This window comes from Oncorhynchus tshawytscha, linkage group LG03 (genome assembly GCF_018296145.1).
Source record: "Oncorhynchus tshawytscha isolate Ot180627B linkage group LG03, Otsh_v2.0, whole genome shotgun sequence".
Lineage (NCBI taxonomy): Eukaryota > Metazoa > Chordata > Actinopteri > Salmoniformes > Salmonidae > Oncorhynchus > Oncorhynchus tshawytscha.
This window is the reverse complement of record NC_056431.1, coordinates 15391123-15411143: the sequence shown is the minus strand read 5'-3', so window position 1 is coordinate 15411143 and position 20021 is coordinate 15391123. Positions and strand designations below refer to the sequence as shown.

The window sequence follows — 20021 nt, the reverse complement described above, 5'->3', positions numbered from 1 at the left end:
TTTCATGAATACATCTCGCCAAGCCCACTAACCCTGGTTTGTTTTAGATTTTACAGCACAGATCCCAGCTCGTAGAGGCTGAGTGACATTTTCTGGAACATCGCCATCATTCTGCACCACTCTCTCTGTTCTTCCTGCACACAAACAAACTAGCAGGGGTGTTCAGTTACCTGCTTTAGAAAATACAGCATTCCTGCTTCTCAGGTTTCAAACAGATTTGGACCAGCTCCAGACATTGAGAAATTGAATCCACCGTGCTGTGGTTGGTTGGTTAGACAATCATTGCATCATTCTGCCTTCTGGGTAATCATGGGTGGATGATGGCAAGTATTTATAGGACCAGTAAGCTAAAATATATTAAGTTGCCCTTCTGTAAATCAATTACAGACTACTTTAGTAAGCAGAATGTAATTACTTAGCTATAACTGAGGTAGCTAGATAAAAATGATTACATTTAAATGAAAGGTAAGTGACACAGACAAACTAAGGCTTCTCTAGCTGCCTGCAAAGCTTTTTCATCTTGTCCTGCTGCCAAGTAATCTAACAAAGGCATTACAACCTTTTTCATCTACAAGCCTTGGGGTTCTTCGGAAGTATTTTGTTGCTTTGTACAACCATTGACACCTATCTACACAAGAGAAGCAGGCCTAGCCTATAATGTCCAGTTTTTTACATGATTCAGCTACCTGTTTCCAAACAGCACCTACCGCCACACCCACAGACCAAAATTCTGTTTGAAATGAGTTACTCTAATTTACAGGAGGTGTGTCAACATTAGCTGTGCTCATAACTGATGAGAGAAATAACTTGGGCAATAATAGGACATAACCTAGTAATTGGTGTCATTGATTTAGGCCAAAACTCTGACTCTGCATCCCAGACTTCAGGAAAAAGTGCCATGACCAGCCATCAATAAGGGGGTATTGGCACTGAATAGCGAGTGTTATACGACTGCAAACTGGCGCAAGGCCGAATGGAATGCTAGGGCCTGGGTGAGAGAGATCACCACTATGACAGAGAACATAATAATAATATAAAATGTATGTGGAAGTACAATTTATATGTCTGCAAGGCCTCTTCAGATTGAAAGTTTGGACAGCTCTCAAAAAGGGAATTTGTAATTTGAGTGAACTTGGCCTATCCCTTTCACTTTCCATCCCGATAATTAACTAAACCAACAAGCTAATAGGCCTGCCTACATTCACTGAATGAACGGCTTGTATGATGAATGGAATAGATTGGTAGAACAAATGAAATGCCAATAGGATATGATCCAACAAAGCCATTTGTTAGTCAGACTCTTCCAGAGAAGAGACTTGAACCGCCATGGCAAGACAGGTTGCATATGTAAAATATGTGAGCTCAGCAGCTCTGAGCTAGCTGTCTGTCTTCGGCCTCCTAAACTCATGCCCCATCATGTCAGTCGCTTACAGAGCACAGACTTGAAATAGCTAGATTGTAGCAGAGGGTGTGAATTTAAAACGAGTTGGTAACACTTTATATTAGTAACAATTTCTATTAAGTTGCTGTTATACCAGTGTAGTGATGCTGTAATTACACAAGTAGTAAGAATGCTGTATTAACATGTTACATAGTAGGCCTACATTAGTAATGGCATTTTAAAGGTATAATAAAAATGTAGTTTAGTGGAAGGGGATAGGGATTGTTCCCAAAACGTACTATGCCATTATGATTAATCTATATATTATTATGGTTCTCACCAACTACAGTTCTTAGATGAGCTGTACAGTAGTACACTGCTGGATCAGCATTAAGTCAAACAAATATGTTGATTTGGATTACTAATATGATCACATATCACATCTACAGCATAACATTCGTTTTATTTTATAACATCCCTGCCAAAATCCATCCCTGATGTCCCATCCTGTTAGATTTGAAATACTTAGCCTCTGAATAAGCCTACTATAAGTATACTGTATAGAAAGGGGTTGTAGAAGCCAACCACCATCCAAGGTTCTGTACACGAGTAGCTAGCTGCCTGGAAAAACGCCTTTCACCCCACCCCCAAAGCAAATGAAGCCATGGGATAAGACTAACCGGACCGGTGAAAATGGTAGGACGTATAGGACAGGCAGGGCCTGCGCCTGGTTGGTAGTTGGATAGTCAGCAGCTATGCAATATCTGTAAACAAGCCAGCACAGTAAACAGTCAGAAAGCCGAGACGACACACCAAATCGTGTTTATATATTGAGGCCTATCAGAGGGGTATACTACAAAACTGGATCAATGAGCCAGCTAACTTAATTGGCTAAATATTCTGAAATAAATATTCTGAAATATATATATATATATATATATATATATATATATATATATACGCTTGAAATGGGCATGGTCTAATTGACTCAGCAACCAAAAACACATTTCTTAATGAACCAGAAAATCAAGTTAGTTTCGTTTTAATCAAAGTTAGCTGGATAACTTATTGATACCCCTCTGGATTGGTACTTTTAACTACCCAACTATAGTAGTTTAGTAAGCTTTAGTTGCCCCAATACAGGAGATCATAATTCTTCCAACCTTGTCCCTACACGAACACAGTTTATCTGCCTGCATGCAGTCCCGATAGCGCTGGGTAGTCATGTGGCTATATTAAGCTCAGGTTATTTAGTAACTGTCACATTTGTGATTAACAATGTTAACCTGTTTTAGACAACAAATTACACTAATTTGCAAAACAAGTCTTAACAGCTATCCACATCCAAACCCTCCTCACACTTTCGTGAAAGACAGAGCCTCACGCTACTAGCCACGCTGCGCTGTGTTCCAGTCTCACCGACAGCAGTTTACATCCAGAGGCACTAGCCAGCTAGCTACACTAAACTTTGCTTGCTGTGCTCTAGAAAGTCAAGAAAGATGCATACAAATACACCATATTTCAAATAACACAAGACTCCCTTGATATTGGAATAATACACTCACCTTATTGACAGGCCTCTGAAGCAAATCAAACAAGAGCAATCAGACAGCCTTGCACTTGGGATGGGAAGACTGTTGCTAGCGCAACAGCTTTGCTTTTCTTACTCAAGACGCTCCAGTGGTCAACATTCCCGATGAGGACAAGCAGCTAGCAGTTTATTTCTCAGCTGACTCCTCAACACACACGAAACAACTCCTCCCTCCCCTCTTGGCTGACTCCGCCCACATCGCCTCACGTCTCTGAGATCGAGAGGAAAATTCAGTAGACCCATCAACTGAACAGAGAGAGAGAGAGCTTGTCCTGGGGCTCTGTTCACAAACACAAACAAATCATGAGAAAACAAAAATATAATTACTTGACACATTGAATAGAATTAACACATTGGAAAAAATTAACATGCGCCGAATACAACAGGTGTAGATGGTACAGAGAAATGCTTACTTATGAACCAGTAACCAACAGTGGAGTTTTTTTTAAAGTACAGATTAACAGAGAGTACACAGTGGCAGAATACCTGACCACTGTGACTGACCCAAACGTAAGGAAAGCTTTGACTATGTACAGACTCAGTGAGTTTGTCAATAGCCTTGCTATTGAGAAAGGCCGCCGTAGAGAGGCCTGGCTTTCAAGAGAAGACAGGCTATGTGCACACTGCCCACAGAATTAGGTGGAACTGAGCTGCACTTCCTAACCTCATGATCACATTAGAGACACATATTTCCCTCAGATTACAGATCAACAAAGAATTTGAAAACAAACCTGATTTTGATAAACTCCCATATCTACTGGGGTAATACCAGTGTGCCATCATAGCAGCAAGATTTGTGACCTGTTGCCACAAGAAAAGGGCAACCAGTAAAGAACAAACACCATTGTAAATACAACCTATATTTATGTTTATTTATTTTCCCTTATGTACTTTAACCATTTGCACATCGTTACCACAGTGTATATATATATATGTCTTTATTATTTTGGAACTTCGGTGAGTGTAATTTTTACTGATAATTTGTATTGTTTATTTCACTTTTGTATATTATCTACTTTACTTGCTTTGGCAATGTTAAAGACCATTGAATTGAGAGAGAGAGAGAGAGAGCGAGAGAGAGAGAGAGAGAGTATTTGTATTTTTACTTCACTTTTGTGTATTATCTATTTCACTTGCTTTGGCAATATAGACATATGTTTCCCATGCCAATAAAGTCCCTTGAATTGAGAGAGATGAGTTATTTAGATCCCCATTAGCCGATGCCAATGGCGACAGCTAGTCTTACTGGGATACGACACATAACGAAACATACTTTATTGATAAAATACTTTACAATTGACATACATTTCAAAACATTAATATGTAATGTGTGTGTGTGAAGGGGGGGAGGGGGAGAGAGACATGCTGAAAAGTCCTGTCTGCAGACATAGCACGCAGCTGCAAAAATAGACACTTCCACAGCAAACTTCTCCCAAAATCAGTAGATACAGCCCCATGCTCGTTCCCATGTAAATCAGGCCCCGGGGTCTCAGGTCTCAGCCTGGAGTAAGCATTTGGGTGCTAAGAAGTGGAGCAGGGACCCTGGAAAGTTGACAGTATTGCTCAGGTTTTATTTCAGTTCTAGCCCTTTGGCCTAACCTTATTTCGGTCCATTGTGTCACTATTTTGTAGCTTTTCAAACTGTAAATCTATATGATACTTACATAGTGGTCCTGTATGGCTCAGTTGGTAGAGTGTGGCGCTTGCACCACTAGGGTTGTGGGTTTGATTCCCTGGACCACACATATGTAAAAATGTATGCACACAGAACTGTAGCCTCTTTGGATAAAAGCGTCTGCTAAAAGGCATATATCATTATTACATCAAGCTACTGTAAATCAATGAGTCCGGAAGTAAGCATACACCATAGAATTACATAAAATCATATGGAACTGTAGGCTTTTGGGGTACACTACAAAATGTACAGTTGTTTTTCAATTTCATAATCTCCTATTGGCCCCGTTGCATAAAAGTTTAATCAAGAGTTCAATGCTCTGGAGTTACCTTTCCCTACTCCTATGCAGTGTTTTGGTATTTCCTCCTCCAAGCACTGTGTTGCAATAGGCCTACAGGGGTTACATGCAATAGGCCTACGGGGGTTACATGTTACCGCACTAACCTTTGTGGTGAGTATAATTTCCTTCATATAATTATGCAAATGTGGCCATTGTGCTATTAATATGCCACAATATGTGATTTATCAATCTGATTATTCTAGTAAGACACCTAAAATATGATTTACTGCATGAACTCAAAAAATTGGAAATAATTAAAAGAGTCTGTAGTGCAAAAGTTTGTAAGTCTGGAACTTTCCCCAGTTGAGCCTGCCTAATGACGGGGCGGGGAAGACAAAGGACCCGTCCCGGACCTGCAGTGTCTGGGTGAAGAGAACAACAGTGGCGACCCTGCCAAACACCCCACAATATAAAAGGGCATTGTACACATACAACATCAAGTCACACCTTGGATCAGATCTCCTCCCTGTAACATTATTCATGCATTAGGCCCATGTGAACATAACCTCTGTCACAGGCTTTCACTTTGGCCAATCTTGGGAGCGAGGCTGATGTGAACATGGTTGCATTTGCTCTTCCCAAGTTTTTAATTACAAGGATGTTCAGGCATTTCGCTGCAAATTTGATACCTGATGAAAACTGTGTACGTGATAAATAAAATGTGATATTGCAGGAATCTTATTTGCAAAAGTAACACATGGAAATGGTGTTAAAACAAAGTATTGATAGCCATCATCCTTCTCAACCATGAATGCTGTGAGTTAACCACTACCTTCTTCTATGCTGTGTCATGAGCTGCCAGTAAGTCTTGATTTAGAAAGAGATTTGTTTTTCTGCATTAAAAGGTTGTGGCGGCGGTTGGCTTGGAACCAACCAAGCACTCTGTCTTTCTGCAGTTCGTTTCGTAAGATAGAATGGCCACAAATGAGCAGGAATTCTGACCGACAGAGGGCCTGTGGGTCAGCAGGAATTTACAGACCTACAGTGTGGAGAGGATTACACTCTCTGGCAGCGTCCCAAATTACACCCTATTCCGTTTACAGAGCACTACTTTTAACCAGGGCCCATAGGGTAGTAGTTTACTATACAGGGAATAGGGTGCCATTTGGGAAACATTTCTCTCTCTGTAGATAGTGAAATCTGGATCGCATGGCAGACACAGAAAAACAATCCCCAGATCACCTACTTTTTGTGGGCCTGCCCGGCCTTTGAGAGATCGATCAGGCAAGGCATAGCAGGGAGCCTGTGAAGCTGAAGCGAGGGGACATTGTGGTCCCATTGTCGATCTCAGTTCTCTCACTAACCCATTCCCCTTGGCCCTAACTGTGTAGATCTGTAAGATGGAATCAATATAGTGTAATAAACCACCACTACCCTGATTATACCTATCAAGACTGTTCAGATCTGCAAACGTTGAAAGGTTAGGGCCCAGGAGGCCATGTATAGGATTTTTGGGGAAACCTAAACGTAGGGTCAGGGAATACAGTTTAGGTAAAGTTACATGTCAGTTATGTCCATATGATGAGTCATGGTTCAAAGTAGCTTGGAATAGTTGGGAGAGCTCTGATGTGGCAATCCTCTCAAAACAACATGTAAGCCTGGTGGCATCATAAGAAAGAGGTCTGTTTGGCTTCCAGATTTCAAAAGGACAACAATAACCACAGCCAACAACCAAATGAGAAACACATCTACTGCATGTTAGATTAGCTGCACCATGACTCAAGAGCTTGCTACACTACCAAATGATCAATACATACAGTTGAAGTCGGAAGTTTACATACACTTAGGTTGGGGTCATTAAAACTCATTTCACAACCACTCCACAAATTTCTTGTTAACAAACTATAGTTTTGCAAGTCGGTTAGGGCATCTACTTTGTGCATGACACAAGTCATTTTTCCAACAATTGTTTACAGACAGATTATTTCACTTATAATTCACTGTATCACAATTCCAGTGGGTCAAATGTTTACATACACTAAGTTGACTGTGCCTTTAAACAGCTTGAAAAATTCCATAAAATGATGGCATGGCTTTAGAAGCTTCTGATAGGCTCATAGACATAATTTGAGTCAATTCGTGGTGTACCTGTGGATGTATTTCAAGACATACCTTCAAACTCAGTGCCTCTTTGCTTGACATCATGGGAAAATCAAAAGAAATCAGCCAAGACCTCAGAAAAAAAAATTGTAGACCACATGTCTGGTTCATCCTTGGGAGCAATTTACAAACGCCTGAAGATACCATGTTCATCTGTACAAACAATAGTACGCAAGTATAAACACCATGGGACCACGCAGCCATTATACCGCTCAGTAAGGAGACGAGTTCTGTCTCCTAGAGATGAACGTACTATGGTGCAAAAAGTGCAAATGAATCCCAGAACAACAGCAAAGGACCATGTGAAGATTCTGGAGGAAACAGGTATAATAAAAGTATCTATATCCACAGTAAAACAAGTCCTATATCGACATAACCTGAAAGGCCACTCAGCAAGGAAGAAGCCACTGCTCCAAAACCACCATTAAAAAGCCCAGACTATGGTTTGCAACTGCACATGGGGACAAAGATGGTACTTTTTGGAGAAATGTCCTCTGGTCTGATGAAACAAAAATAGAACTGTTTGGCCATAATGGCCATCATTATGTTTGGAGGAAAAAGGGGGAGGCTTGCAAGCCGAAGAACACCATCCCAACTGTGAAGCACAGGGGTGGCAGCATCATGTTGTGGGGGTGCTTTGCTGCAGGAGGGACTGGTGCACTTCAAACTAGATGGCTTCATGAGGATGGAAAATTATCTGGATATATTGAAGCAACATCTCAAGACATCAGTCAGGAAGTTAAAGCTTGGTCGCAAATGGGTCTTCCAAATGGACAATGACCCCAAGCATACTTCCAAAGTTGTGGCAAAATGGCTTACGGGCAACAAAGTCAAGGTATTGGAGTGGCCATCACAAAGTCCTGACCTCAATCCTATAGAAAATGTGTGGGCAGAACTGAAAAAGTGTCTGCGAGCAAGGAGGCCTACAAACCTGACTCAGTTACAACAGCTCTGTCAGGAGGAATGGGCCAAAATTCACCCAACTTATTGTGGGAAGCTTATGGAAGGCTACCCGAAATGTTTGACCCAAGTTCAACAATTTAAAGGCAATTGCTACTAAATACTAATTGAGTGTATGTAAACTTCTGACCCACTGGGAATGAGATGAAAGAAATAAAAGCTGAAATCTGAAAACAAAAGTGGTGATCCTAAGTGACCTAAAACAGGGAATTTGTACTAGGATTAAATGTCAGGAATTGTGAAAAACTGAGTTTAAATGTATTTGGCTAAGGTGTATGTAAACTTCCGACTTCAACTGTACATATACACACAATGTTCCCCTGCAGAGTTCAGAGTTCAAACTCATTGTTACATTGTACTTACACTGTATTTAGGATTAGGGTTGCAAAGGGTCGGAAACTTTCTTGTAAATTTACGGAAATGTTCCATGGGAAGTTAAGCCCTGGAATTTGGGGAATTTTGCTTAAATTCATTTTAAAAAGTTTACTTATAACAGTACTTTTTTGTGGGATACACATAAGACAATTCTAGTTGTTGTGACATATTTTGGTTAAACTATCCCCAGTTCAATGGAATTGCAACCCTCTGCATGCACAGTGCATTCTTCCATCACATGTGCAGTGCACTCTTCCATCACATGTTCAGCTGATTCTCAAGATCTTGCACACTAATGAGATGCTATTGAGCCCACACTACTACACTGTCTGAGCCAAGGACTACATGCTTTCTGGTAAGTTTTGAATGCAATACTGGGTGGGGTAAATATATTTCAAATCAAATCGAATTTTATTTGTCACATACACATGGTTAGCAGATGTTAATGCGAGTGTAGCGAAATGCTTGTGCTTCTAGTTCCGACAATGCAGTAATAACCAACAAGTAATCTAACTAACAATTCCAAAACTGTCTTATACACAGTGTAAGGGGATAAAGAATATGTACATAAGGATATATGAATGAGTGATGGTACAGAGCAGCATAGACAAGATACAGTAGATGATATCGAGTACAGTATATACATTTGAGATGAGTATGTAAACAAAGTGGCATAGTTAAAGTGGCTAGTGATACATGTCTTACATAAGGATGCAGTCGATGATATAGAGTACAGTATATACGTATGCATATGAGATGAATAATGTAGGGTAAGTAACATTATATAAGGTAGCATTGTTTAAAGTGTCTAGTGATATATTTACATCATTTCCCATCAATTCCCATTATTAAAGTGGCTGGAGTTGAGTCAGTGTCAGTGTGTTGGCAGCAGCCACTCAATGTTAGTGGTGGCTGTTTAACAGTCTGATGGCCTTGAGATAGAAGCTGTTTTTCAGTCACTCGGTCCCAGCTTTGATGCACCTGTACTGACCTCGCCTTCTAGATGACAGCGGGGTGAACAGGCAGTGGCTCGGGTGGTTGATGTCCTTGATGATCTTTATGGCCTTCCTGTAACATCAGGTGGTGTAGGTGTCCTGGAGGGCAGGTAGTTTGCCTCCGGTGATGCGTTGTGCAGACCTCACTACCCTCTGGAGAGCCTTACGGTTGAGGGCGGAGCAGTTGCCGTACCAGGCGGTGATACAGCCCACCAGGATGCTCTCGATTGTGCATCGGTAGAAGTTTGTGAGTGCTTTTGGTGACAAGCCTAATTTCTTCAGCCTCCTGAGGTTGAAGAGGCGCTGCTGCGCCTTCTTCACGATGCTGTCTGTGTGAGTGGACCAATTCAGTTTGTCTGTGATGTGTATGCTGAGGAACTTAAAACTTGCTACCCTCTCCACTACTGTTCCATCGATGTGGATAGGGGGGTGTTCCCTCTGCTGTTTCCTGAAGTCCACAATCATCTCCTTAGTTTTGTTGACGTTGAGTGTGAGGTTATTTTCCTGACACCACACTCCGATGGCCCTCACCTCCTCCCTGTAGGCCGTCTCGTCGTTGTTGGTAATCAAGCCTACCACTGTTGTGTCGTCCGCAAACTTGATGATTGAGTTGGAGGCGTGCGTGGCCACGCAGTCGAGGGTGAACAGGGAGTACAGGATAGGGCTCAGAACGCACCCTTGTGGGGCCCCAGTGTTGAGGATCAGCGGGGAGGAGATGTTGTTGCCTGCCCTCACCACCTGGGGGCGGCCCGTCAGGAAGTCCAGTACCCAGTTGCACAGGGCGGGGTCGAGACCCAGGGTCTCGAGCTTGATGACGAGCTTGGAGGGTACTATGGTGTTGAATGCCGAGCTGTAGTCGATGAACAGCATTCTCACATAGGTATTCCTCTTGTCCAGATGGGTTAGGGCAGTGTGCAGTGTGGTTGAGATTGCATCGTCTGTGGATCTATTTGGGCGGTAAGCAAATTGGAGTGGGTCTAGGGTGTCAGGTAGGGTGGAGGTGATATGGTCCTTGACTAGTCTCTCAAAGCACTTCATGATGACGGAAGTGAGTGCTACGGGGCGGTAGTCGTTTAGCTCAGTTACCTTAGCTTTCTTGGGAACAGGAACAATGGTGGCCCTCTTGAAGCATGTGGGAACAGCAGACTGGTATAGGGATTGATTGAATATGTCCGTAAACACACCGGCCAGCTGGTCTGCGCATGCTCTGAGGGCGCGACTGGGGAAGCCGTCTGGGCCTGCAGCCTTGCGAGGGTTAACACGTTTAAATGTCTTACACACCTCGGCTGCAGTGAAGGAGAGACCGCATGTTTTCGTTGCAGGCCGTGTCAGTGGCACTGTATTGTCCTCAAAGCGGGCAAAAAAGTTATTTAGTCTGCCTGGGAGCAAGACATCCTGGTCCGTGACTGGGCTGGATTTCTTCCTGTAGTCCATGATTGACTGTAGACCCTGCCACATGCCTCTTGTGTCTGAGCCGTTGAATTGAGATTCTACTTTGTCTCTGTACTGACGCTTAGCTTGTTTGATAGCCTTGCGGAGGGAATAGCTGCACTGTTTGTATTCGGTCATGTTACCAGACACCTTGCCCTGATTAAAAGCAGTGGATCGCGCTTTCAGTTTCACGCGAATGCTGCCATCAATCCACGGTTTCTGGTTAGGGAATGTTTTAATCGTTGCTATGGGAACGACATCTTCAACGCACGTTCTAATGAACTCGCACACCGAATCAGCATATTCGTCAATATTGTTATCTGACGCAATACAAAACATATCCCAGTCCACGTGATGGAAGCAGTCTTGGAGTGTGGAGTCAGCTTGGTCGGACCAGCGTTGGACAGACCTCAGCGTGGGAGCCTCTTGTTTTAGTTTCTGTCTGTAGGCAGGGATCAACAAAATGGAGTCATGGTCAGCTTTTCCGAAAGGTGGGCGGGGCAGGGCCTTATATGCGTTGCGGAAGTTAGAGTAACAATGATCCAAGGTCTTTCCACCCCTGGTTGCTGTTTACATTTGATTGTGAGGAATTCTAAATCAAGTGAACAGAAGGATTTGAGTTCCTGCATGTTTCTTTCATCACACCATGTCTCGTTGGCCATAAGGCATACGCCCCCGCCCCTCTTCTTACCAGAAAGATGTTTGTTTCTGTCGGCGCGATGCGTGGAGAAACCCGCTGGCTGCACCGCCTCGGATAGCGTCTCTCCAGTGAGCCATGTTTCCGTGAAGCAAAGAACGTTACAGTCTCTGATGTCCCTCTGGAATGCTACCCTTGCTCGGATTTCATCAACCTTGTTGTCAAGAGACTGGACATTGGCAAGAAGAATGCTAGGGAGTGGTGCACGGTGTGCCCGTCTCCGGAGTCTGACGACAAGACCACCTCGTTTCCCTCTTTTTCGGAGTCGTTTTTTTGGGTCGCTGCATGGGATCCACTCCGTTGTCCTTTTTGTAAGGCAGAACACAGGATCCGCGTCGCGAAAAACATATTCTTGGTCGTACTGATGGTGAGTTGACGCTGATCTTATATTCAGTAGTTCTTCTCGACTGTATGTAATGAAACCTAAGATGACCTGGGGTACTAATGTAAGAAATAACACGTAAAAAAACTAAAAACTGCATAGTTTCCTAGGAACGCGAAGCGAGGCGGCCATCTCTGTCGGCGCCGGAAGTTCATTTTATATGACATATATATTTTTTGTTAACTAGTATGTAGTAGCCTACAGCAAAGTGTGTTTAAATCCTTTCTAACTTAACAATTTCTGTTAGTTTTTGCTAATTTTTTTGCTAAAACCATGTGGGTTTTAGCTTGATTGAGCCTGCTATCTGAGGAGTGTTAATTCAACTGTTTCCATACGTTTCATTTTAAAACATTTATCTTAAAAAGGTGTTGTTTAATCTAACTGCTTATCTATTTATCTGTACATGGAATTGTACTTTTTCTTTACAGGAAAATGCCACGAACACTATCTGATGTGTGGAGACTTTTCCATTTCACGGAAAAGCTGTGTACATTTGCAAATACTGTGCCAAATCATATGTGAAGAATGCAACAAAGATGCAGAATCATCTGACCAAGTGCATAAAGTTCTCTCAGCACTCACATCAAGCAACCTCTGACAAAAGTCCCTCTACTTCTATTCGAGGTGAAAATGATGAATCAGATACCTTATCGATAACAACAGCTCATGGTCCTCCTAGAATCAGATGTTTTTTGACTCAATGGAGGAACGTAGTCAGAGAAATGCTGATGAATGTCTTGCTCGAGCTGTGTATGCAACTGGTTCACCTCTGATGCTCACAGGCAATGTGTATTGGAAGAGATTTCAGAATGTTCTTTGCCCAGCATACACCCCTCCAACCAGACATGCTTTATCTACTCATTTGCTGGTTGCAGAGTTCAACAGAGTTCAAGTGAAGGTCAAGTAAATCATAGAGAAAGCAGACTGTATTGCAATCATCTCTGATGGGTGGTCGAATGTTCGTGGGCAATGAATAATTAAGTACATCATCTCCATCCCTCAACCAGTATTCTACATGACCACAGACATGGGACAACAGACACACCGGTCTCTACATTGCAGATGAGCTGAAGGCAGTCATTAATGACCTTGGACCACAGAAGGAATTTGCACTGGTGACAGACAATGCTGTGAACATCAAGGCTGCTTGGTCTAAAGTGGAGGAGTCCTACCCTCACATCACACCCATTGGTTGTGCTGCTCATGCATTGAATCTGTTCCTCAAGCACATCATGGCACTGAAAACTATGGATACACTCTACAAGAGAGCCAAGGAAATGGTTAGGTATTTCAAGCTTTAGCAGCAATCTACCTCACCAAGCAAAGTGAGAAGAATAAGAGCACCACATTGAAGCTGTCCAATAACACACGTTGGGGTAGTGTTGTCATCATGTTTGACAGTCTCCTGGAGGGGAAAGAGTCTCTCCAAGAAATGGCCATATCACAGTCTGCCGATATGGACAGCCCCATCAAGAGGATCCTCCTCGATGATGCATTTTGGGAGACAGTGGTAAGCAGCCTGAAACTCCTGAAAACTATAGCAGTTGCCATTGCACGGATTGAGGGAGACGATGCCATCTTGTCTGAAGTTCAGACGCTGCTTGCAGATGTAAGAGAAGAAATCCGTACTGCCCTGCCCACTTCACTGTTGCTTCAAGCAGAGGAAACTGCAGTTCTGAAATACATTAAAAGCGTGAAGACTTCTGCCTGAAGCCCATACACGCCGCAGTGTACATGTTGGACCCCAAGTATGCTTGCAAGAGATCAACAAGGTCTATGGTGTCATCACTACCATGTTTCGCCACCTTGGCCTGGATGAGGGCAAGGTTCTTGGCAGTCTGGCGAAGTACACTTCCAAGCAAGGCATTTGGGATGGAGATGCAATATGGAAGTCGTGCCAACATATCTCATCAGCCACCTGGTGGAAGGGACTTTGTGGATCTAAGGCTCTTTCCCCTGTTGCCTCCATCCTCCTCCAAATCCCACCAACATCAGTCACCTCAGAGAGCAACTGGTCCTTTTTGGGAACACACACACACCAAAGCACGCAACAGGCTGACCAATACAAGGGTTGAAAAATTGTTGGCCATCCAGGCAAATTTGAGTTTTTATGAGCCTGACAACGAGCCATCCTCAACAAGTTTGGAAAATGACAGTGAAGATGAGGCCTCAGAGTCTGATGTTCAAGAGGTGGACATTGAGGAGGTCCAGGGAGAAGACATGGAAGCCTGAGAGGAAGACAACCAAAGCTTTCGTTTCTAGATGAATGTTGAAAACGTTTTGGGGAGATGCCATTCAATATTCCCTTTCTTTTGTTGGTCAGTGAATTCATCCCTTGTGAAGAGACAACTGATTTAATTCAAGTTCAAATTAGTTATTTACATTTCTTTTGGAAGGATTTAATCATTTGCAATTATGTATACTTATAATAAGGTTTATGTTTGTCTCCATATGATATGATAAATATATTATACTATTAATTAGCATATATTTCTGTTAATTCCAATATATTCCCGTTAATTCCCACAGAAACTTTTCACCTCTGAATATTCCCCAAAATGTGCAACCCCAATCCTAGATTGGATTAGGGTTACTGCAAGTAGTTACACTGTACTTACATTATAGCTACAGTGTAATTTCAAGAGCACCTTCAGACAGTATTCATGATCAATGTACAGAAGAAAAAAACTGTTGCATGGTCACAAAAATCATTTATTGAAAAAAATGAAAAAATTGCAGATCAAATAAAATGTGAAATTCTTCCAAAAACACAAAAAAGCAACAGCTTATAAAACTCAATTTGATTGGATTCATATTATTCTGTTTAATTTCCAATTTTAACAACAGTTTATTCATGTAATAATTGATCTGTAGTTTACAAAATATACAACATTCTAGCCTCAAACTCAACTCAGGACCTCAAAGACAGTTCCTTTGTTTTTTTCCCATTGTTCCTCTCTAATCAGTGACTGATTTAGACCTGGGACACTAGGTGGGTGCAGTTCATTATCAGGTAACACAGAAAACCAGCAGTCTCCAGACCTCGTAGGGTAAGAGTTGAATACCCCTGATCTAGAACATAAGTAAACATCTAAACTGAATTTTAAGGAACTGGACAACCTATGAATAGATCTTTTGACAGACCAGTCTAGAATCTCGTGGTCCCTATTTTCATGCTTTACACTGGGTGGCCCTTTAAGTCTATCATAGTCGTTCTGATCAATATTGATAGTATTTCATTTATAAAATATTATAATATTCACTTTTGCTTTCTTTCAACTACAATAGTAATGCCACAAAACACCTAGAGAGACAAGCTCATGTACAGTACTGCACACCAGATCAGCAAACAACATAGAACAGTTTGTGATTAAATAAACAATAAAATCATAGCAAATAGTCAGACTTTTTTCCTGAAAATGGAGTAAAAGCCCATACCGCTTGTTCGTTACTCATATATATATTGATTAGTAAACTATTTTACTAAGTCATGGTGATATTATTCACCAATAGTTACACAAACAGAAATGCTTCAAAAATGATTTTGTAATGTCAAGAAAGGATATGTTAGTAATCTTTTCTCTGAAGATTAAAATAAATATATTAAGAGGCATTATAAATCAAAGAATAAAAACATGTAAAGGTTGAACAACAGCATAGACGAGATCTAAATACCCAGAGCTTTGCAAAATAAACTAGAATGCGTTCGAAATGGTACCCTATTCCTTATATAGTGCACTACTTTTGTCCAGGGCCCATAGGACTTTGGTCAAAAGTAGTGTACTATTTAGGATACATACCTAATCACCCACCACCTGGAGAGGAGAGTCCCTTGGAGCCAAATTTTGTCATCCTTGGCCGTTGTTACTCATTGCAATATATCAAGGAGTCTGATCCACTGCATCCTACGACATGGAATATATAATATGTAATAATCAAATATAACACTGACAGTAAGACAGCATGAGGCATCAATTCCATGTGGACAAGTATTAAAAGGTTTAAAAAAATAAAAGAACAAAAATTATTTCCTAAGATTATTATCATCAGCAAGAGCAGCTAATAAATATTCCAAAGCAACAAAAATTATTGGCACATGCTTTTGTACATTGATTAATCTTTCCAATTATTGCAACTATTAAAGTACAAATAACTGGATACATATACATAAGGACAATGATAAATAAGGTGAAAGATAACATATATTATTTGGCTGCCTATGATGATTCTAATCAGTCTGCAAGATGTTCTGGAATCATTCTGGAAGATTCTTTATTGTCCTTGTGAGAGCGATGATGCTGCTTGTATAGTACCAAGTCTACCGTTCACTTGGACTGTTTTTGTGGGGGCATTGACCTGAATAAAATAGATGAAACATGAAAACCAGTGTTATTTTTGTACCAATTAAAAAATGCCTGACATTGAGTTAAAGTTAAGAGTTCAGATCATGCAAGAAGTAGACTATTTTGTGAAGAATGGAAGTGTTATTGTATTTGTCTCATTGGTTAATCTAACGGAACAATACATTGCTCAAGCTGCACAGCCCCACAGACTGTGGAAATACGTGATGGAATCTTGGTCTCCAGCTAGCACAGAATGTTTCCCAGTAGTTGTTTGCTCCGTCACAGACATGTTGCAACAAAAGACAAGGTAATACTAGGTGAGAAATGGTAGGTAGTCGCCTGGCTGGTGAGTTCCCATGTGAGTGCATGCATAAAAGGTCATTTATGATCACCTCCATTTGCTCTATCTGAAAACGTGGAATTGACAACCTGTAACTTGATGACTAAACTCGCTCCCAATAACAGTCTCCCTCTTTTGTGGAGTTGCTAATGTATTGTTAGTGTGGTATCCTGCAGTACAGAAGATACTCTACCTTCTTCAGGCGCTCAGCTGCAGAGCCAGATCGGATGGCCTCCAGCATTGCATCCCGGGCCAGAGCGGGATTCCCCCCAGCCCCCGGGGGCTCCCCCATCATTGTGGGCTTGGGCTGAGTGGAGGGAGGGGCAGGAGGAGGAGGGAGCATAGAGGGGGGTGGAGGTGGCGGAGGCACAAATGGAGGAAGGGGAGGCATGGCAGGGAAGGCATCACACAGAGCTCTGTTCTCCTCCTCAGTCTTCCTGAACTTGTCAAGCTCCTCTGCAGCCTGGGATATGGTCTGTGGAGCGTAGAGAGGGGAACAATGGCAGTCCAGATACATAGACCCACTTGACGGCTGCTTCCACATGCACGCACGCACACACTCAACGTCCCTCTTATACCTTGTTAACCCCAGTGGTTTACTAGGCAGCAAAACAAAGGTTAAAAGGCATTTCAAACAGCTTTGCTCTAAGTTAAGCTGTCGCTAGCCTGGATCTACTTTAGCTCCACCAACTGAATTTAACAGGTAGCTAAGGAATAGAATCAAGAACTCCCATCAAACATTCCATTCTTTTTTATCAAACCTAAATTCCACGTTATTGCCCTGAGAACCTGATTTAGTAATGCACATTTCTGAGATTCCTGCTGGTGAGCTGGGCAGGAACATTCTAGAGCTCACCACATTGGGCCTCCCTCACAACTACACATTTCCTCCTCTCATTTCACCATGGTCCTTACATGAAAACAAACCACATCACATTCAAGAGGAACGCAAATAGACACATATATAATAAACATAGTGCTGCTTGTTCTCCTGAAATGAGCTATTCAGTGGCATGCAACAGATCCCCTGTGCTACGTCAAGACAATGCAAAACCAATGCAAAACCCCGTCTGGCTCTTGGCTATAGCTTACCTTCCTTAGTCCTGCAGAGTTACTTTGGCCTCTAATGGCTGCCAGTAGCGCACATCGCTCATTCTCTTCCTCAACGAAGGACGATTTCTTCAAAGTGCTGCTTGCACTTGAGTCCGATATCTAGTCCGACAGGGAAAATAGAAACCAAATCCCTACATTACACCTATAAGTAGCTGTAGACTTCCACTTAAAAAACAAAACAAACAGTGATCTTTGTGAAGTTAGCGTGACGGTCTTTCTATCTCACCTTTCTGAGCCTCTCCTTCCCATCCCCACACTGGATGGCTGACATCAGAGTGGTGTGTAGCGACGTGTCCATCTGGACCGACTTCATGATCACAGGCTTGAACTTCTTCACCGGCCCAAACAGACTGACCTGCTGGGGCTCTGGGAGGTCGTTGCTGTCAGCAGCTGCAGCCAATCGCGGTGGTTCAGGCTTCTTTGCCAGGGCTGGATTACCTTTTGGACCTACTGTCTTTGATCTGCTCTGTGCAGGTGGTGGACCCTGCGAGGGCTTGGAGATGGCAGGTACCTGTTTAGTGGCGGATTGTGGTGCTGGTGGTGGGGGTGTAATCGGTGTCTGCTGTCTGGGACTGGGACTGTTGGACCCATGCTGCTTATTGTTATTGGCCACTGTATCAGAGTCCAGTGACTTGGAGCTCCCTCCTCCACCTTGCAGGGTAGAACTGCTCCTATAACCACTCCGGTCCACTCCTTGCGTCGACTCACCAGAGACTACCTGTTTCTCTGCTGAGAGGTAGTCAGGGTAACATTTAGCACCGGCGTGATAGGATCCAGACCCAGAGCTGCTCTCCTTCTTCACTGTAGTAGATGTACCAGAGGACCGCTGTGGATTTACATGAAAGGATCGACCCTCTTTCTGATAGCCGTAACTGCCAGGTGGCTTTCTCACGGGGACAGACAACTCTGCTGTTACTTCTTGGATGTTGTCAGCTTTGGCCATGGTGGGCTTCACAGCGTATTTAGCAATGGCAGAAGCTACGTACTGACTGGATGTTCTCCTGGACGGCTTGAGGAAAGAAAGGTTTCTTTTCTGATCTTGGAGAATACCAGTGTTGAATTTCATAGGCTGCTGCTGCTGCACAGGCATCTCTGAAACTGGAACTGGGGCCTTGCCCTCTGCTTCCTGTGAGACGTCCTTTGTTACCTCAACACCTTTGCATGTTTCCTTCGGTGTCATCTTGGCTACAGGTTCAGAGGCCTTAGGTGTTGCCTTGGCTGCAGGTGGGTCAGAGGCTACGACCCGTGGGGTGGTTTTAGGGACCTCAGGCTCTGGGCTTTGGGTCTTTGTGAAAGGGACAGGCCCTCTACTAGTGGGGACCGAAGGTGCAGAAGTGTCCTGCTTCTTCGTGGAGGTCCAGAAGGCTTTGGCTTTCCCCAGGAGTGGTGAGACGGAGTCATCTTTGTTGATTCCAGACTCAGAGGAACCGCCAAACTTGTTTCGGGAAATGGCTACTTTGACCATGTTACCCTGATCGTCAATTCTAATGGCACCTGCTGTCAGAGTGGCCGTGGCCTCTGCTGGCTTCTGAGGCTGGGTTGCAACTAATGGCTTGGGAGGAACGATGGTGAATGTCTTCATACCGAATCGAGAGACTGGGCTACAGGTGATATTAATTTGTGACTGTGAGGCAGTGTGACCTCTATAGGTAGGAACCTCTTCCTCAGAGGACTTGGAATGGCTCTTCGGGACAGCGAGAGAGCTGTTGACAGGTGAGGCTTTCCTCTCAGCTCCCTCAGTGGACTCCCATCTTTGAACGTCTACTTTAGTCTTAGTGACCACTGCTGTATGGTCTTTCCCCGTGGTGCCATTGGCAAGCTTCTTCCCTGGTGATTTGAGGCGCTGCGCGGGCTGTGGTTGAGCAGAGCTGACTTTGCTGGAGCCGTTAGACGTACAGGCGTTGTTGTTTATGTTCTGTATGCCACCAACACTTGAATGATGATGACTGTGGTTCAGGTCTTTATTGTCTGTTGTTTGAGAGCTACTCATTAGTGTGGCTTGGTGATGCGTCATGCTCGGTGTCTCGTAGTCCTCCAGGACTTCATCTATGGCTGTGACTGGGACCTCCATATCCACCACAGACACTGGGATATCATTGCTCTCAGTGGACATCACGTAGGGGTGCTCTTGCACTGAAACCGCATCTATGTGACATGGACAAATGAAAATACATGTGTTAGCCGGCCTCCTTACTGACTATACAACAAATATTTATTTTGGTCCTGTGCATACATTGTGGTTTCCAGGATGTCATTAATGTGCATTTGATGGACAATAAAACATGTTCTCTTTGAATT

The 20021-nt window shown here is 43.0% G+C and overlaps 2 protein-coding genes across 18 annotated transcripts in view; both read right to left on the bottom strand.

Moving 5' to 3' along the window:
* The window catches only part of LOC112228363 (growth factor receptor-bound protein 10), a 97070-nt gene extending 93957 nt beyond the window's left edge, over nt 1-3113 (bottom strand). For 4 of the 9 annotated variants that reach the window (XM_042310562.1, XM_042310567.1, XM_042310564.1 and 1 more), the window contains exons 1-2: nt 2947-3112; nt 2062-2145 (exon numbers count right to left, since the gene is read on the bottom strand). The gene's annotated coding sequence lies outside the window, so the exon portion shown is untranslated. Of the gene's footprint in view, nt 1-2061; nt 2146-2946 lie in introns of all 9 variants that reach the window. The other 5 variants (XM_042310574.1, XM_042310579.1, XM_042310552.1 and 2 more) reach the window with 3 other exon arrangements.
* An 11508-nt stretch (nt 3114-14621) lies between these two features.
* The window catches only part of LOC112228312 (protein cordon-bleu), a 62532-nt gene continuing 57132 nt past the window's right edge, over nt 14622-20021 (bottom strand). For all 9 annotated transcript variants that reach the window (XM_024393547.2, XM_024393520.2, XM_024393590.2 and 6 more), the window contains 4 exons: nt 17950-19868; nt 17703-17822; nt 16804-17085; nt 14622-16283 (listed from right to left, as the gene is read on the bottom strand). In XM_024393547.2, coding sequence (XP_024249315.1) covers nt 16200-16283; nt 16804-17085; nt 17703-17822; nt 17950-19868 — 2405 coding nt within the window. In that variant the 3' untranslated portion in view covers nt 14622-16199. The remainder of the gene's footprint in view (nt 16284-16803; nt 17086-17702; nt 17823-17949; nt 19869-20021) is intronic.